We start from the raw sequence: 26,470 nt of genomic DNA on the forward strand, positions 1-26,470 counted from the left end.
TGCTCCTCCCCCACCTGTGTACATGTCTCTCTCTCTCTCTCTCTCTCTCTCTCTCTCAAATAAAAAATAAACATTAGGGGCGCCTGGGTGGCGCAGTCGGTTAAGCGTCCGACTTCAGCCAGGTCATGATCTCGCAGTCCGTGAGTTCGAGCCCCGCGTCAGGCTCAGGGCTGATGGCTCAGAGCCTGGAGCCTGCTTCCGATTCTGTGTCTCCCTCTCTCTCTGCCCCTCCCCCGTTCATGCTCTGTCTCTCTCTGTCCCAAAAATAAATAAACGTTGAAAAAAAAATTAAAAAAAAAAAAATAAATAAATAAACATTAAAAAAAAAGAGCCCCAGCAATGGATTCCTACACACTTTTCTCGTATCTTCATACATCCAGTCCAACCTATTCTCCGCTGTCATGACAACACCTACTCACAGACCCTCTATAAAATTCTCAGTCTCTTCAAATAATTCTGCCAGTCCTTAAAATTTTGAAATAACTGACTTTTATAGATTTCCTAACTGGGGGGCACCTGGGTGGCTGGGGTGAGTGTCCATCTGACTCTTAGTTTCAGCTCAGGTCATGTTCTCCTGGTTTATGTGTGAGATCAAGTCCCACACTGGGCTCTTTGCTCTCAGCACACAGCCCGCTCAGGATTCTCTCTCTCCCTTCTTCCCTCTGCTCCTCCTCTGCTTGCACACGTGTGTGCACACTCTCTCTCTAAAGAAATAAATACACTGAAAAAAAAAAAGTCCTGTGTTTCTGTGTTACTCTATTCTTTTCAACGCTTCTCTGATTTGTAGTTACCCTGTAGAATTTGTATCTGTGCTTTTTTATATGGGGTTTTTAGAACCAATGTATCTTTTCTTTTTCTTTTTTTTTTATTGAAGCAGCTTTTTAATGTTTGTTTATTTTTGAGACAGAGAGAGACAGAGCATGAACGGGGAGGGTCAGAGAGAGAGGGAGACACAGAATCCGGAGCCGGCCCCAGGCTCTGAACTGTCAGCACAGAGCCCGACGCGGGGCTCGAACTCACGGACCACGAGATCGCGACCTGAGCCAAAGTCGGACGCTCGATTGCCTGAGCCACCCAAGCGCCCCTAGAACTAATGCATCTTTTCAAGACTTTTCGAGATCCCTCACTTCATTGCCAGCCTCACCCCCAGACCAATTTTGTCGGGAGAGAGGTCATTGGTAAGTTTTGTATGTGGTGAGTTGTCGTGGCAAGTCGTGACCAAATCCGTTCACCTCCTTGTATGCATCTCATATGCACCACATAGGCTCTTCTCTATTATCCACCTTTCCTCGGAATTACTCCTCTCTACAGCGTCATGGAAATACGTACCACTTCTACGACTAGAAAAAGTGATATTAACGTAACTCGAGGTTACGTTTCCCCCAGAAAACGTTCCTTGATAAATCCAACCATTTTTAAAACCCTTTCAGTACAGTCACTGATCTGTCTACCCACTCAACACCTTGTTATTTTTTATATTACATAAGTTATGATTTTAGTTTACCACATTATGAAGAATTACCTTAAACTTGAGGCTTCGGTGCTACTTTCCTTCCACGTTGTAACCAAAAAGAATACACAGAATCATATCCACCAACTGACAGAATTTAGATCCTTAAATAAAACTTTGAACCAACTACCTACTGAATAATTTCGTTTATTCAGTCCTTAGAAATGGACTATCCCCAAAGCCAAAGAGCGCAAGAACAACGCGTTTGTGAGCTAACCACCGAAGAGTGGTTAGAAAGGCAAGCAGATGATGTGAAAGCCAAAGACGGAATAATGTAGAAATTCAAAATGTAAACAACGTACAGCTGCAGGGACCCCAGTGAACTGTCGATTTCGTCTTCGTGTCAGTTTGCTCCGCCTTACGTCGTAGTAGACGTTGCTTCGAACCGGTACGCTTTTCCCCAAGTGGTTTAAAACGGGACGTCATAGACGAACAAACAGTACCTTGTACCGCATGTTACTACGGAGCTACAGCGTAAGCTTCTCAATTTAAAAGCCACGTGTCTAGCGGCCAGCAGTCGGCACGGTGAAACCTTACAAATCAAACCAGTAATGAACTTGTGCTCACTCACCTGTAACTTTGGTTCCGATAACCAGGGGCAAAGGGATTTCGTCTGGGAGATCTTTGAACTGGGAAACGTCTGCAACTTTCCTTTGTTGTAAGAGTCTTATTTTCTGCCGTTTCTGTTTTAATGCTGATCTCTCTTCCTCAAAAAATGCAGAAGAACATCTAGAATAAATTACAAAAACCATATAAACTGATAACCATCCTATAGGGAAACTTGACATCAGACCATCCACCTCACCGTGCCCTCTTTTCCTCTCTTGAGGAATTTGTTCAAAAACAGGCTCTTAGAAATAGTCATTGTTTCTCTTCAAAGTAAATTATCTAGATCTTTTTAAAAACAGGACCTTGCAAGACTCAAAGACATACGAGCGAGTCTAGACCGTCCTTTCCTACAAAGGAGGAGGATTGGTTCACCATCCTTTGACACCACGGCATCTGGATCCCAGGTCTCCTCCTGGGACCAAATTCAATTACAATATTCTATTCAGCAGAACAAGATATCTTCCTTGTGACCCAGTGAGCGTACCAATACAGAATTAAAGATGAGGCTCACCACTGTGTAAATGTTTAATCATACTTCCTGCCTTGAAGCATAAACACTGAGTTTACTCTTATCTTTAGGGCCTTACTTCCTCTTCTTTTTTTTTTTTAATGTTTATTTATTTTGAGAGAGAGAGAGAGAGAGAGAGAGAGAGAGAGAGAGAGAGAAAGAGGGATCACACGCATGCACGAGCAGGGGAGGGGCAGAGAGAGAGGGAGACAGAATCCCAAGCAGGCTCCCTGCTGTCGGCGCAGAGTTCAACACGGGGCTCAGTCCCATGACCGCGAGAACACGACCTGAGCCGAAATCAAGGGTCGGACGCTCAACCAACAGAGCCCCCCAGGCCTGCCATACTTCTATTCTCAAACACTGGGATGAACCAAAGTGACTTCAGCACAGCTTTCATGCCACAAAATACAGATCCACGAAACCATCACCACAGACAGGATAACGAACATTTCCAGACGTCAATCACTCCCCAAAGTCTCCTCGTGGTACTTTACTCTCTCTCCGTCTACACCGCGCTTCTCAAGCAATCACCAAGTTGCTTTCTGTCATTGTAGTTTCTATCTTCTAAAATTTCATATAAATGAAATCATCTGGTACCAACTCTTTTTGTCAGGCTTCCTTCACTCAGCCTAATTACCCCAAGAGTAATCCATGTTGTTGCAGGCGTCGATGGTTCGTTCTTTTTACTGGAGAACAGTATCCTGCTCCACGAGTGTGTCATAACTCGTTTATCTGTTCACCTAGTGGTGGACAGTCGGGCTGTTTCCACTTTGGGGTGATTACAACTTAGGTGACACGAACATCTGTGGATAGGTTTTTGTATACATTTTTGCTTTAATTTCTCTTCACTAAATACCTAGGAGTGGAATGGCTGGGTCAGATGGTCAGTGTCTGCTTAACTTTTCAAGAAACGAAAACCATGGGGCGCCTGGGTGGCTCAGTCGGTTAAGCGTCCGACTTCAACTCAGGTCACGATCTCGCGGTCCGTGAGTTCGAGCCCCGCGTCGGGCTCGGTGCTGACAGCTCAGAGCCTGGAGCCTGTTTCGGATTCTGTGTCTCCCTCTCTCTGACCCTCCCCCGTTCATGCTCTGTCTCTCTCTGTCTCAAAAAGAAATAAACGTTAAAAAAAAAAAAAGAAACGAAAAACAAAAGAAGCCAACTATCGCCCAAGAAGACATACAGATGACAAATAAGCCTATTGGATGCTCCACATCGTGTGTCATCGGGGAAATGCAAATTAAATGAGACACTAGTACACACCTATTAGAACGACCAAGACCTGGAACGCAGACAACACCCAACGCCGGCAAGGATGGGGAACAGAAACCCTCCTTCCTTCAGGTGGGGACGCAAAACGGCACGGCCGCTTTGGAAGACGGTTAGATGGTTTCTCGCGAAACGACGCACCCTCTTACCATACCCTCGAGTAACCACACTCCTTCGTATCTACCCGGATGAGGTGGAAACTTCCGTCCGCACCAAAACTTCAACACAGACGCTTATGGCAGCTTTACTCACAACTGCCAGAACTCGAAGCAACCGAGACGTCCTAACAAGGATGAACGATTGGGGCACCTGGGTGGCTCAGCCGGTGAAGCGTCAGACTCTGGATTTCGGCTCGGGTCACGATCTCAGGCGGGAGATCGAGGCCCACATTGGGCTCTGCGCTGACCGTGGAGCCTGCTTAAGATTCTTTCCCTCCCTCTCCCTTTGCCCCTCCCCCACCCGTGCACTCTCAAAAAATTTTTTTGATTTAAAAATTAAAAAATAAACCAACAAAAAGCATGAACTGGCAAGCCAAGAAAAGATACAGAGGGACCTGAAATGCATACCACTAAGTGAAAGCAGCCAATCTGAAAAGGCTACGTGCCGTGTGATTCCAATATATGACACTCTGGAAAATGGAGACTTCTGGAGACAATAAAAAGGTCAGTTGCCAGTAGCTGGGACTGTGGGGGGAGGAATGACTAATTGAAGTGCGAGAGATTTTTAGAGCAGAGCAAATACTCTCCGACATCCTGATGGTAGATATGTCAGTGTACGTTTTTCAAAACCCGTAGACTGTACAAAACCGGGAATGAACCCATCAACCCACTCTGGTGGGAGATACTGGGGACGGGGGAGGCTGCATCTCTGTGGGGGCCGGGGGTATATGGGAAAATCTCTATACCTTCCTCCCGATTCGGCTGTGAACCTAAATTCTCTAAAGAGGTCTTCAAACTATCAGACGGTTTTCCAAAGTGGTTGCACCATTTTATGTTCCCATCAATAGCACAGAGGATTCCAAGTTTCCCCAGAGCCTCACCAATACTTGGTAAGCTTAATCTCGTAAGTTTAAAAAAAATTTTTTTTAATGTTTATTTATTTCTGACAGAGAGAGACAGAACATGAGCGGGGAGGGGCAGAGAGAGAGGGAGACCCAGAATCCGAAGCGGGCTCCCGGCTCCGAGCCGTCAGCACCGAGCCCCACGCGGGGCTCGAACCCACAAACCGTGAGATCGTGACCTGGGCCGAAGTCGGGCACTCAACCGACGGAGCCACCCAGGCGCCCCTCTGCCTTCTTTTCTTAATGTATCTTAGCAATCTGTTCCAAGTCAGCACACAAGGAATGATCTCTGATTTTATTTTGGTTTACGTTAGGTGGTTTCCAAGTTGTTTACTATATTGAGATACCACATTTGAATGAACCATTCCCCTATTATTGGACATTCACGTTTTGCCAATCTTTTGCTACTGGAAGCAATACTGTAATTGGTAACACCCAGGTACAGACTTTTCTGTAACCTAACGTTGTAGAATTACTAGGTCAAAGGGTATGGACATTTGTAAATCTGAGAGAGATTATCAAACTGCCCTCCACAGAGGTTGTCTAAATTTACTCTCACCAGCAAGCGTGACCACTCACCATACCCCTGCCAACATAACATATTAAAGCTTTACGAACTAAAAACCAGTATCCTGGCATACTCTGATTTTTCCATTTCTTACTATGAGTAAGACTGACCTCTTTTCATGTGTTTACAAGATCCATTTTTTCTTCTTTCCTGTGTACTGTTTATAATCATTTTTATCATGGATTTTTTGACTTTTTCTTATGGACTCACAGGAGTTATTTACATATTAGGAAACTGGGCTTTGTGATAAGAATTATAAATATTTGTCATTGTCTTTTGATTTCATGTTTCTTTTGGAGAGGGTAATGCAAAATGTTATTATTATTTTTAATGTTTATTTTTGAGAGAGGGAGAGAGAGAGACAGAGTGTGTGCACGCATGAGTCGGGGAGGGGCAGAGAGAGAGGGAGACACAGAATCCGAAGCGGGCTCCGGGATCTGAGCTGTCGGCACAGAGCCTGACACGGGACTCGAACTCACGGAAACACGAAATCATGACCTGAGCCGAAGTCAGACGCCTAACCAACTGAGCCACCAAGGCGGCCCTGAAATGTTATTTTTATGCAGCTAAATTTGTTGATATTTTCCTTTATGGTGCCTAGCTTTGTGGACTCTTAGAAAGACCTTTCTCACTCAAGATTAAGCAAAACTCTCCCATAAATTTCTCTACCAGTTTTACTGTTTCATTTTTTAAGATTTTTTAATTTTTTAGTCATGTTTACACCCAAGCTGGGGCTTGAACTTACAACTCCAAGATCCAGAGTCGCATGCTCTACTGACTGAGCCAGCCAGGCGCCCCTCATTTTAAAAATATTTAAATCATATAGGGACGCCTGGGTGGCTCAGTCGGTTGAGCATCCGACTTCAGCCCCGGGGATGATCCCGCGCTTCATGGGTTCGAGCTCCGCGTCCAGCTCTGTGCTGACACCTCAGGGCCCTGAGTCTGCTTCGGATTCTGTGTCTCCCTCTCTCTCTGCCCCGCCCCTGCTCATGCTCTGTCTCTCTCAAAAAATAAAATAAAATAAAAATTATGAAACCGGCTTCTTTTCTCTCTAGGTTGCTAGAGTGGTCTCAATATCCATGAAGTAAATAATTTAGCCTCTTCCTCCCTCCATGTATTTGAGAGGCAACCACTGCTATTCTGCATTAAATTCCCAGAGACATCTGTGACACTATCTGGATTCTCTTTTCTTAACCCGTCTATTTACATGCCATTACTATACTTTGTTAATGATGATCACTTTGTAATCGACTTCAATATCTGGTAAGCATAGTTACTTTGCTGCTTCAGATTTTTCCTAGATCTTTTTGCTTGATTTCACCTCTCTTAAATCTGAATTTGAGAATTAGTTCATCTAGTTTAAAAAAAAAAGTCCCAATGATTTTGTTTGTTTTAATGTTTATTTATTTTTGAGAGAGACAGAGACAGAATGCGAGTGGGTTAGGGTCAGAGAGAGGGAGACACAGAATCCGAAACAGGCTCCAGGCTGAGCTGCCAGCACAGAGCCCGACGTGGGGCTCGAACTCACGACCTATGAGATCATGAGCGGAGCCAAAGTCGGACGCTCAACCGACTGAGCCACCTGGGCGCCCCAGTTCTACTGATATTTTTATTGAGACTGATTTGAATTTATAGATTAACTTAGAACCTTAAGTCTTCTTATCAAACCTCAACTACATCTTCCCATTTCACCATCTGTATATTGCACATTTTCTTCCTGGCATTTTATCATTTTTTTAGGGTATTTTAAGAAGTATATTGTAGCAATAATATGTATTGTACCTTGACTTCCTCAGAGAAAAGAAAAACTACAAACTTTTGTTGAAAATAAAGACTTCATTTCAACTGTAAATTAACTTTGATGAAGTAAAGAACTAAACCATTAAGCAATGTTATAGAAAGGTAACGGAATAAGTTAATGAGAAATATTTCAACGACACTCTTAAGCTACAGAATTATAAGAAAACAATGAAAAAGTGACTAACATATGATCCTGATGGACAATAATTAGAAACAAGAACCTCAATTTACGCAAACATGTAAAGTCACAGTTTTGTACCAAAATGGCCTAAAGGAATTAATTACCAAAGACCAAAAACTACCAGGATGAAACACACGGGTCCATTTCATTTTAATTCTGTTCTTACAAAGGAGGGAAATATTAAAGACATATCAGCAATGTGACCTTTCAATACATAGATAAAATACTACCAGTTCCATTAAAAGTTCTCCTTGTGTTTCATCGCTAACTATAGAAATCATTAAAACTGGGGCACCTGGGTAGCTCAGTCGGTTAAGTGCCCAACTTTGGCTCAGGTTACGATCTCACAGTTCATGAATTTGAGCCCCACGTCGGGCTCTGTGCGGACAGCTCAGAGCCTGGAGCCTGCTTCGGATTCTGTGTCGCCCTCTCTCTCTGTTCTTCCCCTGCTTGCACTGTGTCTCTCTCTCTCTCTCAAAAATAAACATTAAAAAATTTTTTTAAAAAATCATTGAAGCTAAATTCTGTTTCTACTTGCCCAAGTCACTTTATATTTCCATGCCTTCCCTGAACTTTCCCACCATTTAAGGTGAAAAAGTCTTGGGGCGCCTGGGTGGCTCAGTTGGTTAAGTGTCTGACTTCGGTTCAGGTCATGATCTCGCAGTTAGTGGGTTCGAGCCCCGCGGTGGGCTCCACACTGCCAGTGAGGAGCCTGCTTGGGATTCTCTCTTTCTCCCTCTCTCTCTGCCCCTCCCCTGCGTATGCACACATGTCCTCTCATTCTGTCTCAAAATACATAAACTTAAAAAGTAAAGTGAAAAAAATCTTGTATGTGCCTCTAATAGGCAGAGAATATCAGAACTCATCACCTAACATTTCAAAAAAATTTTTAAAGTTTCATTTATTTAAGTAATCTCTATACTACATCAGGGGCTCGAACTTACCACCTCAAGATCAAGAGCCACGTGCTCCTCTAAGCCAGCCAGGTGCCCCAAATTTCAAAATTTCACTCAAAAGTAATATAAGGTTTTCCGGGGCGCCTGAGTGGCTCAGTCGGTTGAGCGTCTGACTTTGGCTCAGGTCATGATCTCACGGTTCGTGAGTTCCAGCCCCATGTCGGGTGGAGCCTGGAGTTGCTTCGGATTCTGTGTCTCCCTCTCTCTCTGCCCCTCCACGGCTCGTGCTCTCTCCCCCTCTCAAAAATAAATAAACTTAAAAAAAAAAAGTAATACAAGGTTTTCCAATGTGTTAGAAAGAAAGATAAAACTGGAAAAGAAGTAATGTCACATGAAAAGTAAGTTTTAGGGTGATGGGGTGGCTCAATCAGTTAAGTGTCCAACTTTGGCTCAGGTCATGATCTCTCAGTTCTGGAGTCCAAGCCCCATGTAGGGCTCTGTGCTGCCAGCTCAGAGCCCAACGTGGGGCTGGAACTCACAGACCGTCAGATCATGACCTGAGCTGAAGTTGGATGCTTAACCGACTGAGCCACCCAGGCGCCCCTAAAAAAAAAATGTTTTTTAAGCAATTTTCAGAAAATAACAGATAGATTCACTTGATTTTTCTTTCTGGGGTTTTGTTTTTTTGAGATAGAATGTGCTTTCACTTATTTTATTGAGGTATAACAGACATATAACACCTTATATAACTTTTAGGTATACAAGGGAAAAATTGGGAGAACCACATTATTTCAAATTTTGTACAGAAAGCGGGAATTTGGGGCACCTGCATGGCTCAGGTGGTTAAATGTCTGACACTTGATGTCAGGTCATGATCTCACAGTTCATGAGATAGAGCCCCACATCAGGCACAGCACAGCACAGAACCTGCTTGGGATTCTCTCTCCCTCCCTCCCTCTCTCTCTCTCTCTCTCTTTGCCCCTCCCCCACTCGGGGGTGCTCTCAGAATTCTTCGATATTTGTATATATTGCAAAAAATATCACCACAATAAACCTAGTCAACATCTGTCACCATATACAGTTAAAATTTTTTCTTGTTGAAGAGAACTCTTAAGATGTGTCAGCAATTTTTTTTTTTTTCCCTACTGTGGGCAGCCCAGCATCATGGGGCTCGAACTCATGACCCTGAGATCACAACCTGGGCAGAGATCAAGAGTCAGATGGGGGCACCTGGGTGGCTTAGTTGGTTAAGCATCCAGCTCTTGATTTCAGCTCAGGTCATGATCTCAGTGTTCCTGAGATCGAGCCCCGAGTCGGGCACCCAGAGCCTACTTGGGATTTTCTCTCTCTCTCTCTCTCTCTCTCTCTCTCTCTCTCCCTCCCTCCCTCCCTCCCTCCCTCTCTTTCTGCCCCTCTACCGCCCTTGTGTTCTCTCAAAATAAATGTTTTTTAAAAAGCAAAAAAATTAGGGGCACCTGGGCGGCTCAGTTGGTTAAGCATCAGACTTCAGCTCAGGTCATGATCTCATGGCTTTGGAGTTCAAGCCCCACATCGGGTTCTCTGCTGTCAGCAAAGAGCCTGCTTTGGATCCTCTGTGTCCCTGTCTCTTTGCCCCTCCCCCACTAGAGCTCGCTCCCCGAATAACAGGCCCCCTGCCAAATAGTTAAGAAAATAATCAATTAAAAAAAAAAAAGTATGTTCAAAGCCTGTCATCTGAACAAAGGCTGGTTAACAGGATATATTTAACACACAATTATTCTGAAAAGTTAGGTTTCCAGTATCAGTCCTTGTGAAGATGAAAAAAAACCAATGTGTAATGATACTATCGAGTGATTTATTGATTTTATTTTAAATAAAAATGTTATTTTTACCTCCGTGGTTTTCCCATAAGCCGCCTGATTTTTCCCCATTCTACTCTTGTTAACTTTCTTGTTTTTAGATTGGGAAAAGATTCCTTCAGACATACACAGAAGTCATTATCGCCTTCAAAAAGTGGTCTGTAAAACAGAAATGGTATTTTAAAGGTTAATATACAACAAGCTGCTTCAGACGCATAAATTTCAAAATACGCTTTCCAATTTTCAACATTATACTAATCACCAAGTGTCATCTTATGCTTCTACCCAGAACACGTATAAAATGGGCACAGATTCAAAGCGCTAAACCAAAAGTGGTGTTTGTGAAAGTCTGGGAAACCACGAGTGCTATAAGCTACTTGTGAAACAGGTCTGTGCCTGAGGTTCTAGGAGACACTGCTTTTTGTGAGATCTCACATGAGAGTGTATCCTTTGGGAAGCAGCCTAGCATTTGTCATTATATCTTGGGAGGATGAACGTCGGCTACGAAGTATCTCCGCCCCAAAGGCAATGCCAACACCAAGGAGTCCTCTTAGATATTAAATCATTTTTAGAAAACTGGAGGACTCGAGAGGGTCAGACCAGTTCCTGGAAATTCCAGAAGAACTCCGATCACACCAGGACACCCTGGGAGTGTCATAAGCCTATGGAAAAAGCTGTGGCCAAAAATAAAACAATCATTCGTGAGTTTGGGAAACCAGGAACCAGACTTAGCAATCAAATCACACGGGAGTTTCAGGGTCAGATATGACCATCCACGAGAGTCACTGCAGTGTAGGCAACTGGTTTAGAAACCAGGAAGGGGAAGTCAAGATAAGTAGCCAGCAGAGCAAGCATCAGTGATTAGCACAGATCCGATTCGATTAGGATGGATAAGAATTCAGAATTGTTTCTATTGTTACTATTGTTGAATAATTGGATTTTGCCCGGATCTCTATGTTCTATTGAAACATTTATGTATAATTAAAGTATATAAATACTATGTCCCAAATAAAAAGCTTATCTTAAAAATCTCACTGAATCATTTCTACCATTAGTAACTGCTTCTCTACCAATATACTAGCATGTTTTTTAAGTAGCACGCCCAATGGGGCTTCAACTCACAACCCTGAGATCAAGAGTCGGATGCTCTCCTGACTGAGTCAGGCGGGAGTGCCCCAATATACTAGCATTTAAAAATCTCAAGATCTGGGGCGCCTGAGTGGCACAGTCAGTTAAGTGTCAACTCTTGATTTCAGCTCAGGTCATGATCCCACAGTTGTGGGATGAGCCCCGCATTGGGCTCTGAGCTGGGCACAGAGCCTGCTTGGGATTCATTCTCTCTGTCTCTCTCTCTCTCTCTCTCTCTCTTTCTCTCTCTCTCTCTTTCTCTCTCTCTCTCACCCTCTCCTGCTCTCTCTTTCTCTCTCTCTCACTCTCTAAAAAAAGAAAAAATCTCAAGATTTATAAACCACATCTGGTTCATTACAAATAAGGGAGCTCTGTTTTAGGGTATCCACTCCACAGTCTTTGTAAATTATGATACAGAAATTATACTTTCATTTGACTTTTCATAAAAATGTGTAACAACTTCTGCAAAAGGGGGGAGGGGAAAACTAGAATGGAGAACAGAAAAAGGAAATCAGAAAAAATAGAATCAAAACAGACCTATAGGAAAGAGGATGGCTTATAACATTTGAAAAAGTTCAATTTCTGGTTCGATATTCACGATGTAAGCCGGATACATACTTATCTATATTTGAGTAGAACCATTCATATATGCACCATTTATGTGCTTTGGGAAGCTTGAGTAGGTTACGTAATCGAAAACCAATCTTCTGTGAGGCTTTCTTATCTGGTGTTGACATTGTTGCTGTAAATTTCTACACAATAAAAAGAGATTAATTACAGGTCCATCGAATAAAAATGAACATCTGTAACATTAAAGACACGTGTAAGAAGGCAGATTATGGTTAAGTACTCGAAAAGGTTCAACAACAACATTTTCTGTTATTACTTAATAAAATAAGCACTCTGATTATTTCTTACAAAGGTAAAACCTCCAGTTTCATAACCTATTCTGGTAAGGACGGTGACGTGATCGTCCCCATCATGTTAGCACTGCGCTACATACAGGAAGAAGAGAAGTGTGACACAGAGAGAAAATGCAAGCACACAGCACTAGGCCCGGAAGGTTCACCGGTGAATCTCGATCAAACCACAGCACGAGTGCTATCAAAATGCTTCAACTCAAGGAAGAAAGAGCTTCCCAACTATTTTTATGTAGACAGCGTAACAATAAAATCTGCCAAAGTATAGTAAAAGGAAATCTCAAAAAAATATCACTCATTTGCAAGAATGTTAAAAATGCTTGGAAAGACCTTCCGTGCTCATGGACTGGGAGAATTAATATTTGTTGAAACGTCCATACTATGGGGGCACCTGGGTGGCTCAGTCAATTTATGTGTCGACTCTTGGTTTCGGCTCAGGTCATGACCTCACGGTTCATGGGAGCAAGCCCTGCATCGGGCGCCATGCTGTCAACGAGGGGCCTGCTTGGGATTCTCGCTCTCCGCCCCTCCCTGACTCGTTCTCTCCCCAAGATAAATAAACTTAAAAAAGATGTCCATTGTATCTAAAGCAATCTAAAATTCAATGCAATCCCTATGAAAACTCCAATGGCATTTTCCCCAGAAGTATAACAATCTGAAAATGTTATGGAATCACAAAAGATCCAGAGTAGCCAAAGCAATCTTGAGAAGGAAGAACAAAAACAAAGCTGGAGACCTCACGTTCCCTAATTTCACACTATACTATGAGCTACAGTAATCAAAACAGTATCATACTGGCATAAAAGCACGTAGATCAATAAAACGGAATAGAGAGCCCGGAAATAAATGCATGCACATATGGCCAATTAATTTACAACAAAGGAGGCAAGAATGCACAATGCGGAAAGGACAGTCTCTTCAACAAATGGTGTTGGGAAAACGAGACGGCCACATGTCAAAGAATGAATCTGGACCACTGTCTTTCTTACACCACACACAAAAATAAACTCAAAACAGATTAAAGACTTGAATGTAAGATTTTAAACCATAAAATTCCTAGGAAAACACGTCAGCGGTAAGCTCCTCGAGCTTGGTCTTGGTGAGGATTTTTTTTTTTTTTAATTTAATACCAAAAGCAAAGGCAGCAAAAGCAAAAATTAACAAGTGGGACCACATCAGACTAAAAAGCTTCCTTACAGCAAAGGAAACCATCAACAAAACGAAAAGGCAGTCTGCAGAATGGGTGCAAATATTTGCAAATTGTGTATCTGATCAAGGGTCAATATCCAAAATATATAAAAAGTTCATGCAACTCAACGGCAGAAAAACCAATCCAACTAAAAAATGAGCAGACGTGGGGCGCCTGGGTGGCTCAGTCGGTTAAGCATCCGACTTCAGCTCAGGTCACGATCTCGCGGTCCGTGAGTTCGAGCCCCGCGTCGGGCTCTGGGCTGACGGCTCGGAGCCTGGAGCCTGCTTCCGATTCTGTGTCTCCCTCTCTCTCTGCCCCTCCCCCGTTCATGCTCTGTCTCTCTCTGTCTCAAAAATAAATAAAACATTAAAAAAAAATTAAAAAAAAAAAATGAGCAGACGATATGAAGAGACATTTTCCCAGAGACATACAGATGGCCAACAGGTACACAAAAAGGTCAACAGGAGTCATTGTCAGGGAAAGGCAGATCCACAGTGGGGCATCACCTCCCATCTATCAAAGTGGCCAATATTATAAAAAAGACAAGAAACAACAGGTGCTGGCGAGGATGTGGAGAGAAAGGAACCCTCTTGCACTGTGGATGGGAATGCGAACTGGTGTGGCCACTATGGGAAACACGGAGGTTCCTCAAAAAATTTGAAAGTAGAACAACCTTGGGGCGTGTGGGGGGCTCAGTCGGTTGAGCGTCCAACTTCGGCTCAGGTCATGATCTCGCGGTGTGTGAGTTCGAGCCCCGCGTCGGGCTCTGTGCTGACAGCTCGGAGCCTGGAGCCTGCTTCCGATTCTATGTCTCCCTCTCTCTCTCTGCCCCTCATCCAGTTGTGTTCTGTTTCCCTCTCTCTCTCTCTCTCAAAAGTAAATAAACATTAAAAAAATTAAAAAAAAATAGAACCTGATTCAGTAATTCCACTTCTGGGTATTTATCTGAAGAAAACGAAAACACTACCTTGAAAAGATATTTGCACCGATGCTCACTGTAGTAGTATTTATAACAGCCAAAACACAGAAGCTACCTAAGTGTCCACCAATGGATGAAGGGTAATGAAGATGTGGTGGGTATGCACATTCACATGCACATGTGCACACGTGCGCGCGCGCACACACACACACACACACACACACAGAGGAATATTACTCAGGCATAAAAAACAGAATGAAACTTTGCCACCTGCAATAACACGTATGGGCCTTGAGGGAATTATGCTCAGTGAAGTAAGTCAGAGAAAGACAAACACCGTATGATCTCACGCATATGTGAAATCTAAAAAAAAACTCCCTGAAAAACAAAACAGACCAAAAAAACCACAAAAAAACCAAAAACCAAACTCATAAATACAGAAAGACTGGTGGTTCCTGGGAGGGGCGGGGGGGGACTGAAATAGGGGAGAGGGGTCAAAAGACACAAGCTTCCAGTTATGAAGTCAGTGCTCATGGGCATGTACGTACAGTGTGGTGACTGTGGTAAATAGTGTCCTGAGTATTGAAAGGTTCTAACAGAAGAGATTTTAAAAGTTCTCATCACAAGAGGGGCGCCTGGGTGGCTCAGTCGGTTAAGTGCCTGACTCTCGATTTCGGCTCAGGTCGTGATCTCCTGGTTCGTGAGGTCGAGCCCCACATCAGGCTCTGTGCTGACAACACGGAGCCTGCTTGGGATTCTCTCTCGGCCCCTGCCCTTCCCATGCACACACATACACAAGTACTCTCCTTCTCTCAAAATAAATAAATAAAACTTAAACAAAAGTTCTCATCACAAGAAACAAAATTTGGAACTACAGTGACAGATGTGTTAACTATTCTTATTGTGGTAATTGTTTTGCCATGTACACAAATATCAAATCATTATGTTGTGTGCCTGAAACTTATATAAATAACATTATACACCAATGACATCTCAGTTTTCTCAAAGCGTAAAAAAAAAAAGTTGCCAGATACGACATCACAGTATCAAAAGAATGGAACAACACAATCAAGTGGAATGTGGGGACGGTCCAGTATAAGAAAACTATTAACACAGCCTGCCATTATTAATGAATTAAAACAATAAAAATCATATGATCACCTCTATTGGTGCTAAAGACATTTGATAAAATTCAACATTCGCTAAAAAAAAATCTCCGTAGAAGCAGACAGAATGAAAATACACAACGTACCAATAGTTAAATAAGTGATACAGCTAAAGCAGTGGTTGGGGGGTTAACTTATAGAATAAATGCCTATATTAGAAGAGAACAAAGGTCTAAAAAAATAATAATAATAACCTATTCTTCCACCTACCTTAGGCTAGAAAAAGAAGAGCAAAGAAAACCGAAAGCAGGCAGAAAGAAAAAAATTAAATAAAGATTAGAACAGAGGGGCGCCTGGGTGCCTCGGTCGGTTAAGCGTCTGACTTTAGCTCAGGTCATGATGTCACAGTTTGTGGGTTCAAGCCCCACGTCGGGCTCTGTGCTAGACAGCTCGGAGCCTGAAGCCTGCTTCAGATTCTGTGTCTTCCTCTTTCTATGCCCCTCCCCTGCTCACACTCTGTCTCTCTCTCTCAAAAATAAATAAACATGAAAAAAAGATTAAAAAAAAAGATTATGGGAACGCAAGCTGGTGCAGCCACTCTGGAAAACAGGATGGAGGCTCCTCAAAAAACTAAAAGTAGAACTACCCTACGACCCAGAAATTGCACTACTAGGCATTTATCCAAGGGATACAGGGGTGCTGTTTCGAAGGGACACATGCACCCCCATGTTTACAGCAACGCTATCGACAAGAGCCAAAGTATGGAAAGAGCCCGAATGTCCATCGATGGATGAATGGATAAAGAAGACGTGGTATATATATACAATGGAGTATTGCTCGGCCATCAAAAAGAACGAAATCTTCCCATTTGCAACTATGTGGGTGGAACTGGAGGGTATTTTGCTAAGTGAAATTAGTCAGAGAAAGACAAAAATTCTATGACTTCACTCATATGAGGACTTTAAGAGGCAAAACAGGTGAACATAAGGGAAGGGAAACAAAAATAATATAAAAACAGGCAGGGGGACAAAACACAAGAGACTCATAAATATGGAGAACTGAGGGTTATGGGAGGGTTATGGGAGGGGGGATGGGCTAAATGGGTCAGGGCACTAAGGAATCTACTCCTGATACCATTGTTGCACGATATGCGAACGAATTTGGATGTAAATTTTAAAAAATAAAAAATAAAACAAGTTAAAAAAAACAAGGAACAAAAAGATTAGAGCAGAAAGAAATGAAATAGAAAAATAAGAGACCAAATGATGAAACCAAAAGTTCTTTGAGCAGATCAACAAAACGGACAAACCTTTGGCTCTACTGACCAAGAAAATAAACACAGATGGACACCTTCTGAACCTGTAAAACTTATTTCTCCTCATTCCAACCCAAAAGTCATCATCATAGTCAAAGTCAAAGTGCTAAAACCACGGTCACTAACATGGGAGATAAGACCAAGGTATTGACTATCACTATTTTTTAACGTTGTTTTGATGGAATTACCCAGTAAGAGGAATAAAAACTGTAAAGGAGAAGACAAAAATCGTTATTTGTAGGCGATATGGCTGTCCTAGCAAACTCAAGAAAATCAACTGTAGTCACTGACAATAGTAAGAGAATCTAACGAAGCGGGCGAATACAAAGTTGACGTGCAAAAATCAGTATCCTAGGGGCGCCTGGGGGGCTGGCTGGCTCGGTCGGTTAAGCGTCCAACTCTTGACTTTGGCTCAGGTCATGATCTCACAGTTTCTGGGCTTGGCACTGGTAACACGGTGCCTGTTTGGGATTCTCTCTCTCTCCCTCCCCCGCTTGCGGCTCTCTCTCAAAATAGATAAACAGAAAAACAAAACAAGGGGTGCCTGGGTGACTCAGTAGGTTAAAAAAACTGGCTCTTGGTCTTGGCTCAGGTCATGATGTCACAGTTCGTGGATTCAAGCCCTGTGTTGGGCTCTGCGCTGACAGTGCGGAGCCTGCTTGGGATTCTCGCTCTTCCTCTCTCTGCCCCTCCCCCACTCATGCTTGTGCTCACTCGCTCTCTCTCTCTGAATAAACATTTCTGAAAAATCAGTATCTTAAAAAAAAAAATCAGTACTTTTCTCTGCATAAGTGAGAATCAGTTAGATAATAAAACAGGGGAAATATCCTGTTTATGAAAGCAAAAATGACCAGCACAACAGTATTAAATACTTAGGAATACCATGAAGAAATGTACAAGATCAACATGGAAAAGTCTGTAAAGTCTACAGAGGAACACCACGGCCCGTATAAGTGGAACCTACCAGCAGTTCTAGGACGGACGGTCTCAGTGTTACAAACACGTCATAGGACATAAAGTAATTCATGTTAGTGTGAAACCAATAAAAATCCCAACAAAATTTTTCTCCTAGTCGGGGTGATTCTAAAGTTCCTATGGAAAAATAATTGTGCAAGAAGGGGCACCTGGGTGGCTCGATTGGTTAAGCGTCCGACTCTTGATTTCGGCTCCGGTCATGGTCTCCCGGTTCGTGAGTTAGAGCCCCACATCGGGCTCCACGCTGACAGTGCAGCGCCTGCTTGGGATTCTCTCTCCCTCTCTCTCTCTGCCCCTCCCCCACTCATGCTCTCCCTCTCTCTCTCTCTCTCTCTCTCTCTCGCAAAATAAGCAAACTTAAAAAAAAAAACGTGCAAGGATACTTTTGAGAACCTAAGAAAAGGATATGTAATAATATCTTACCAGATACGAAAACACTATGTAAAAGCATATTAAACAATTTGACACTGGCACATACAGGGACATACTAGACAGAAAGAGATGCAAAGTCTAGAAATAATCCCAAATATGTACAGGAACGTAGCTTGTCATGCAGGCAGCATCTTAATTTTTTTTTTTTAATTTTTTAACATATATTTATTTATTTATTTTTATTTTTTTAAATTTTTTTTTCAACGTTTATTTATTTTTGGGACAGAGAGAGACAGAGCATGAACGGGGGAGGGGCAGAGAGAGAGGGAGACACAGAATCGGAAACAGGCTCCAGGCTCCGAGCCATCAGCCCAGAGCCTGACACGGGGCTCAAACTCCCGGACCGCGAGATCGTGACCTGGCTGAAGTCGGACGCTTAACAGACTGCGCCACCCAGGCGCCCCTATTTATTTATTTTGAGAGTGAGCGCGAGCAGGGAAGGGGCACAGGAAGAAAAGAGAATCCCAACACACCCAGCGAGGAGCCCGACAGGGGGCTGGATCACGCGACCTCGAGATCATGACCTGAGCCGGCCAAGAGCCGGATGCAGGCAGCATTTTAAATCGTGATGGACCACTCAGTCAACGAGACCAGGAACACTAAGTAGTCCTCTGGAAAAAATCAAGGTTGCAGTCTCACCTAATCCCTTACTCCAAAATAAATCCCAGATGAAGTGAAAATTGAAGCATTAAAAAAAAAAAAATGAATTAAATACACGTGAATTCAAAAACTATAAATGTCAGACTAAGGAAGATCTTTCCGAGTAAGTATAAACCCAGGGAGTGCTAAAAGGAAAGAGTTGTATTTGACCCTTCAATTTTTTTCAGTCCTGCATGGTAAAAAAATGCAGAAACAGAGTCAAAAAAATAAGCTACAAACTGAGAAAAATTACAATCAATATAAAAAGGCCAAATGGTTAATATTCTTAGCATATAAAAAATTCTTATGAGGGGCGCCTGGGTGGCTCAGTCGGTTAAGCGTCTGACTTCGGTTCAGGTCATGATCTCGCGGTTCGTGAGTTCGAACCGCGTCGGGCTCTGTGCTGATGGCTCAGGGCCTGGAGCCTGTTTCGGATTCTGTGTCTCCCTCTCTGTCTGACCCTCCCCCGTTCATGCTCTGTCTCTCTCTGTCTCAAGAATAAATAAACGTTAAAAAAAAAAAAAAAAAAAAATCTTATGAACGAATAAGAAAATGATCAACAGTCTACCAGAAAATAGGAAAAAAGACAGTTTACGGGAAAGAAATCGTTTTCCTCTTCTCTTCTTTGATTATTCATTTATTTATCTTCTTTTTTTTTAATTTTTTTTTAACTTTTTTTTAATTTTTTTATTTTTGAGACAGAGAGAGACAGAGCATGCAGGGGAGAGGGGCAGAGAGAGAAGGAGACACAGAATCGGAAGCAGGCTCCAGGCCCTGAGCCATCAGCCCAGAGCCCGACGCGGGGCTCGAACTCACGGACCGCGAGATCGTGACCTGAGCTGAAGTCGGACGCCCAACCGACTGCGCCACCCAGGCGCCCCTATTTATCTTTAAAAGTAGGTTTCACATCCAGCACCAAGCTCCGCACGGGGATCGTGACCCTGGGATCAAGACCTGAGCTGAGATCAAGGGTCGGATGCTTAACCAACTGAGCCACCCAGGAGGCCCCAAGAAATCATTTTTAAACCTATGTGAAAAGTACTCGAGGTCACTCACAGATGAAATGCCAACGAAAACCAGGAAGATGCTATCATCGGATCGGCAAAAATCAGACGCTTGGTTAAATGCGGAGCAGCAAGCGCTGGGGAAACAGGCACCGGGACGGGCTGTGGGGAGAGCACACCAGCCAGCACGGGGCCTCTGAGAACGAGGTGGGACTGCTGTGCAATGTTTAACTGCTGCAACCACGGGGATGGGGCTGGAGGGTGTCATGCTAAGTGAAATTAGTCAGAGAAAGACAGATACCGTATGACTTCACTCATATGAGGCCTTTAAGAGACAAAACAGATGAACATAAGGGAAGGGAAGCAAAAAGAATATAAAAATGGAGGGGGACAAAACAGAAGAGACTCTTAAATTCGGAGAACAAACTGAGGGCTGCTGGAGGGGCTGTGGCCGGGGGGTGGGCTAAACGGGGAAGGGGCATTAGGGAGGGCACTTGCTGGCATGAGCACTGGGTGTTATACGTGGGGGGTGAATCACTGGAATCTACTCCTGAAATCATTATTGCACTAGATGCTAAGTAACTTGGAGATAAATTAAAAGCAAATAAAACCAAACAAAACGTTTAAATGTGCACATCCTGTGATCTGGCAGTTTCACATGTCAGGCATCTGTCCTAGAAAAACACCTGCAAGTTTATACAGACAGGCCTGAGGTGTTCACGACACCATTATCTGTACTAGTGAAAACTTAGAAACCAATTAAATGCCCGTAAGCCAGAGAACATATAAACTACGGTATCGTAAGGCTCAATAATATGTAACGGTAAAAAGAAACCAAACACTGAGGTCTACCTATCATCTACCTCAATCAATCAGCATGGCCAAATCTCAAAAACAGACTTAATTAAAAAAAAATTTGTTTTAATCTTTATTTATTTTTGAGAGAGAGAGAGAGACAGAGCGTGAGCAAGGGAGGGGCAGAGAGAGGGAGACACAGAATCCGAAGCAGGCTCCAGGCTCCGAGCTGTCAGCACAGAGCCCCATGTGGGGCTTGAACTCACGGATGGTGAGATCACGACCTGAGCCGAAGTCAGATGCTTAACCGACTGAGCCACCCAGGTGCCCCAATTTTTTTTTTTAAACGTTTGTTTATTTTTCAGAGAGAAAGAGAGAGAGGGAGCGCACACAAGTCGGGGAGGGGCAAAGAGACAGGGTCAGAGGATCCAAAGCAGGCTCTGTGCTGACATCAGCGAGCCGATGCAGGGGCTTGAACTCGCGAACCACGAGAGCATGAACTGAGCCAATGTCAGACGCTTTACTGACTGAGCCACCTACGCACCCCCAAAACAGACTTTTAAATGAAAAACTAAATTACAGAATGATGTGTATGTTATCATGAAAATAATACTACAAATAGAATTTTAAAACCAGAAACATTAAAGAATACCACATATTTTCTGTGAACACCTATTTAAAGTTTTAGAAAAGCCCTATAAAGACCTAAAAGGATAATCAAACTCATGACAGCAGTCACTAGTTACTGAGGGAAGCAGACCTAGGGAACAGGTAGAGGTAAAAATTAACGATTGGAAAAATTGTAAATTTACAGAAAAGCTGCAAAGATATGCCCCTCACCCAGCTCTAATGTTAACACCTTCCATAACCATGGTTTGTCAAAACTAAGACATTAGTAGTGGCACAACAGTATTAACTAAACTACAGACTTTACCACTAATGTCCTTTTCCTGTCCCAGAATCCAATTCGGGATAGCACATCATACTTCAAAAACTGAACTTTTTGGGGTGCCTGGGCGGCTCAGTCGGTTCATCACCTGACTCTTGGTTTCAGCTCAGGTCATGAGCTCATGGTTCGTGAGACTGAGCCCCACATCAGGCTCTGGGCTGACAGCGTGGAGCCTGCTTGGGATTCTCTCTCTCTGCCCTTTGCCTGTGAGTGCTCTCTCTCTCAAAAATAAACGTTTAAACACACACACACACAAAACGTACTTTCCAGTCATTAAGTAAAATGTTTTCTCCCCTCTCATTGCCTTACAAAACTCCGAACTGACACCCTAGTACCAAATCCTACTTCTTTTCAGTCCACTCTCCTCTCCATGCTTGCAAGTGTGCGTTTGTGAGACAGGTCTGGCTTTCTACGCTGGGAAAAAGTCCACCAATAAAAAGAATGGCCTTTCTAGGTCACTAATACAGGAGCCGAGTTGGAGCGCTGACTTAAGAAGAAGAACTTGTTGCTTGAGACGTAACAGAATGATAAAAATAAACCTGATCACGTGAGTACTTGCTCGCCTCCCTTCCCGTGAACAAAATGCTCGTGACACACGTACCTGCGGGACCATCGCCACTCTCTGGTTTCTTTTAGGGGACCTGGTATTTATTTGTCTGTCGTCTTCGTCAGAAAAGAGTCGACTTCGCTTTGAGTTTCTGAAAGGCTAGGACAGAAATTTGTTTCTTTAATAAAAAGACCGAACACTTCTCATTTTTCTTCCAAAATCTAATCCTGTACCTGGGTGATCCAGCTGAGGCTGGAAGGATGGAGTGTCGGTGATACCAAGCGCTCAAAGTCAGACGTGACTGATCTTAGATTTACAAAGCAGTGACGTGCATACTGACGCAATCTGTTTACAATTCAAACACCTAGCTGATGAGTAAAATTGGAACCCAAGTGGCCTTAGAAGCCTTGAACGTGCAAGAGGAAAGTAAGCTCTGACAATTCCAGACCTCGTCGTGCCAGTGCTCAGATTGACAGCAGGGGGTGTATCATACGGCGTCCGCCGCACAGGGCTGGGCTGGACAAAGTTACTAGATCACGCGAGAGACTCAACTGAAACGTGTAATAACATACTAGACACTCTGTCGAGAACTGTTACCCGAATTTCCATTTGTGAACAAAAGCACAAGATTCCTATCTCGGGTATCTGATAAGTGCCCGGAGAACCGAACTAGACCACAGAACCAGAACTAACTGGCTTAAGTGCCCAAAAGACATCATACGCTTAAGGGTCAGTAATACGAACAATTTTACAGTCCACCCTGGGTTCGGAGGCCTCAGCAACAGAGAAGGACAACAGAAGTAATATCCCGATCGTACCCACATCCTGTTTCAAATCCTTGTCCCAGCACTGGACACGGTCTCCCGCCCAGCTGGAAGGGAGGTAGGCACAGAGGGTTCACAGCATATGGCCAGCATCCAACAGAGTCAAGGCTAGAGGTGCCGGGCCTTGAGATTAAACCCACCGAGAGTCTTAACACTCCATAGCCCTGGCAGGAAGTCCCTTCTATCATACCTGTACTTACCCTTGACCTACGTGAGATTTTGAGAGCTTACCACTTACTTCTATATCTTTTTGCAGGGAGCATGTGAAATTTTCTGTATTCTAAATAAAGTATGATTTGGAGTGATCAGAGGTTGGTGTGTGTGGTTTTTTGTTTGTTCGTTTTTCATCTTGCCTACTAAAGACAGTGCAATTGCTTAATAAACGCCTGATGACCAGATTATCAAAGGCTACTGATGGAGTATGATCGTATACTACTCAATGACACTTAAAGACTCAAATGCCTGGAGATGGGGAAAACCTTGGGAAACTCTTGCTGTCCTGTAAGAATCTGCACATGACAATAATACAGACAATTTAGCTATCATATTCTAAAGAGTAAGAAACACTAATTCCTTACCATTTCCACAGTAGACCCCGTGTTCCTGCCTTTCCAAACAGGTGTTTTTTGTAAAGAGCTGTACTTTTCATTCCGTGTGTTAGATAAGCTTCCCTCTGTAATAAGTAATTATTACTAATAAGATTTAAGTTCAAAGGATTTTATACTACAAACATTGCCTTTTTATTAACAGCAATATATCTGAAATATTTACCAATATGGAAAAAATATACTGAGCATAGTAATTTTGGTTTATTACAAATGAAAGATCTCCTCCGTATTTTTTTTTGTCAAGCGCTACATAATTGGACAAGGCACTGAATCTTGAAAGTATTAAATTCTCCTATTAAAATATGTGTGGTTTCTTTCTTTGTGTTTCAGTAATGCCTTCATTCTAATTTGCTAAGAATAAGAAGCACAATCTGATTGAAAACAGGCAGTGGAAAAATGGAAAAAGCTTCTGAGTTTGAATTTAGAGTATATTTCTAAACGTTTCCTGCTTCGATACGTGAAACCCTGGATATACAAAAATAAAACGTGTGGGTGTTTCTGTTTTCCTTGATTCAAAGAAATGTCTTCAGAGCTATCTGCAACCGGAAACAATCCGATCAGGTAACTGATGAGAGAGATTATGAAAATAAAGACAGCGAGTTCAATTTTTATAAAAAGGATATGTTTATATAAAGACACAGAAAACTAGGATGAATACACACGAGACAGTTATTTTTATTTCCTTCTAGGTGCTCATCAGCATTTTCTAACCGTTTTCTGTAAGAAATATATCACTTGTACATGTACTTTTTGAAAGCGAAATGGTTTTAATATTGGGAGGAAAAGAATAACGGAATACTTTTTTCAGATGTACATTTTAAGAAGCACAAAAAAGGCAGAGTGGGGCTGACCCTGCCAGGCAAACACATCAGGGTAGTCGTAGACACAAGCGTTCTCAAGCCGGGACTTAATGTGGAAAATCACCGACACAACACACAACACAGTAGCTCTAAAGACTAAAAGTACTGAACAAGTACTAAAAGTACTCTGAGCATAGCCTGGTTCAGGATTTACTTACCCGGCAGAATCCTGCTCAAGCAAAATCTCGAAACAAACTACAGTAAGAGGGGCGGCCAGTGTACGTGCAGAAAGAAAGAGCAAGACCAAGGAACATGTACAACTTTTCTTCCGAGAAAAGTACTATCATTCTTTTATTTCAAGAGACTTACGTTATTACTTTTAAGGCAAGATTCCTAAAAAATAAACTCATGCAAAAATACAGCTGAGCACAGTTGTTCAATAAAATGCTTTCACTCTAGGGGCGCCTGGGTGGCTCAATGGGTTGAGCACCCGACTTTGGCTGGGGTCATGATCTCACAGTTCGTGGGTTCAAGCCCCGTGTCAGGCTTTGTGGTGACAGCTCAGAGCCTGCTTTGGATTCTCTGTCTCCCTCTCCCTGACCCTACCCCACTTGTGCTCTCTCTCTCTCTCAAAAATAAATAAGCATTTTTTAAAAGCCTTAATTAAAAAATGCTTTCACTCTACTATGATGTCTGCAATGTTTAGTTAAAAAGTTCTTGGGGTTTGGGGCACCTGGCTGGCTCAGTCGGTAGAGTGTGTGATTCCTGATCTGGGGGGTCATAAGTTTGGGCCCCACATTGGGGGTAGAGATTACCTGCAAATTATAAAAAAGTTATGTAATCAATAATTCTAGAGAAAAATTTTCTATGTCTTTTTAAGATTTTATTATTCATAAGTAATCTCTACACCCACTGTGGGGCTCAAACTCACAACCCTGAGATCAAGAGTCACATGCTCTACCGACTGAGCCAGCCGGGCACCCCAGGGGAAAAAATTTCTTAGTAATTTCCAACAACCAAGGACCAATTCTCCTATAACAGTCTATGAATTTAAAATTTCATCAGTGAAAACCAATACTTAAAAGTTAGAATGAAGCCTAATTTAGAAAGAAAAGAGAAACATTGTATCCCCATTAATTTAATGAATTAAATTTCCACCTTATGCCATACCTGAAGGATCGCGCTATGATCTTACCTTTTAAACTGACAAGGGCTTTTGCTGAAGAGCCTGCAAGGAAAACAAATCAGTGTTATTTCAGAATCGACAGGAGAGAAACAGAACTTGGCTACAGGGCGAAAGTGGCCCATCTGGTTTAGGGGTGTAGAGACTGAAGTGGCAGGGGGGTGTGCAATCAGAGGTAACCAGAGCTGGGGCACCTGGGGGGCTCAGTCGGGTAAGCGTCTGACTCTCAATTTCAGCTCAGGTCGTGATCTCACGGCTCCTGGGATGGAGCCCCGCGGCAGGCTTTGCGCTGACAGCTCAGAGCCTGCTTGGGATTCTCTCTCTTCCCCCCTCCCTCCCTCTCTGTCCCTCCTCCGTTTGCACTCCTCTCTCTCGAAAATAAACACACATTAAAAAAATAGAAAGAAAGAACCAGCGGGCCATCCCAGCTGCAGGCCAGAACTCAGGCAAAGTAAGGACAAGCTAGAGAGAGCTATCGGGAGTCCTGTGGAAGTTGTGAGAGTTGGGGGAGGGAAGGCAGAGAAGCGTCGGCACAGAGGGATTTGGGATCCTCACCCGGAAGCGTCCTGGTGCCGGAGAAGGAAAAGAGAAAGGAACACGGCCATTGACTGAAGCCAAGATCAGCAGTGGCAGCGGAGTGGAGAAAAGAGAAGGTGAAAAGGATCCAGCGGGACTGTCAATCAGGCAGGGGGTCCCCTGGGAGTCTAGAATGCAGGTGTGTGCACCCTTCAGGACTCCCCAGCTGGAGTCAGAGCAGCCCAGAGGGGCTGGCACACAGCTGGAGGGCTCTCTGACGAAAACACGCCTTCGTGTGCATTTGAATAACCCGGAGGCTCCTCACACACCCAGAATCTGTTGTTACTAAAGGTCCGAGGGGCTCTGTCGCGGGGAACCCTCA

General features: G+C 43.2%; 1 protein-coding gene across 12 annotated transcripts in view; it reads right to left on the reverse strand.

Moving 5' to 3' along the window:
* LIN9 (lin-9 DREAM MuvB core complex component) overlaps positions 1 to 26,470 on the reverse strand; it is a 73,227-nt gene that overhangs the window by 40,373 nt on the left and 6,384 nt on the right. For 8 of the 12 annotated variants that reach the window (XR_007149847.1, XM_047848128.1, XM_047848130.1 and 5 more), the window contains exons 2-7: positions 25,585 to 25,617; positions 23,560 to 23,654; positions 22,212 to 22,316; positions 11,983 to 12,116; positions 10,270 to 10,395; positions 2,082 to 2,239 (exon numbers count right to left, since the gene is read on the reverse strand). Coding sequence is in view for 11 of the 12 variants with exons in the window: in XM_047848128.1 (XP_047704084.1) it covers positions 2,082 to 2,239; positions 10,270 to 10,395; positions 11,983 to 12,116; positions 22,212 to 22,316; positions 23,560 to 23,654; positions 25,585 to 25,617 (651 nt within the window). In the remaining variant the exon portion in view is untranslated. The remainder of the gene's footprint in view (positions 1 to 2,081; positions 2,240 to 10,269; positions 10,396 to 11,982; positions 12,117 to 22,211; positions 22,317 to 23,559; positions 23,655 to 25,584; positions 25,618 to 26,470) is intronic. The other 4 variants (XM_047848134.1, XM_047848137.1, XM_047848136.1 and 1 more) reach the window with 1 other exon arrangement.

This window comes from Prionailurus viverrinus, unplaced genomic scaffold, assembly GCF_022837055.1.
Source record: "Prionailurus viverrinus isolate Anna unplaced genomic scaffold, UM_Priviv_1.0 scaffold_53, whole genome shotgun sequence".
In the NCBI taxonomy this organism is placed as follows: domain Eukaryota; kingdom Metazoa; phylum Chordata; class Mammalia; order Carnivora; family Felidae; genus Prionailurus; species Prionailurus viverrinus.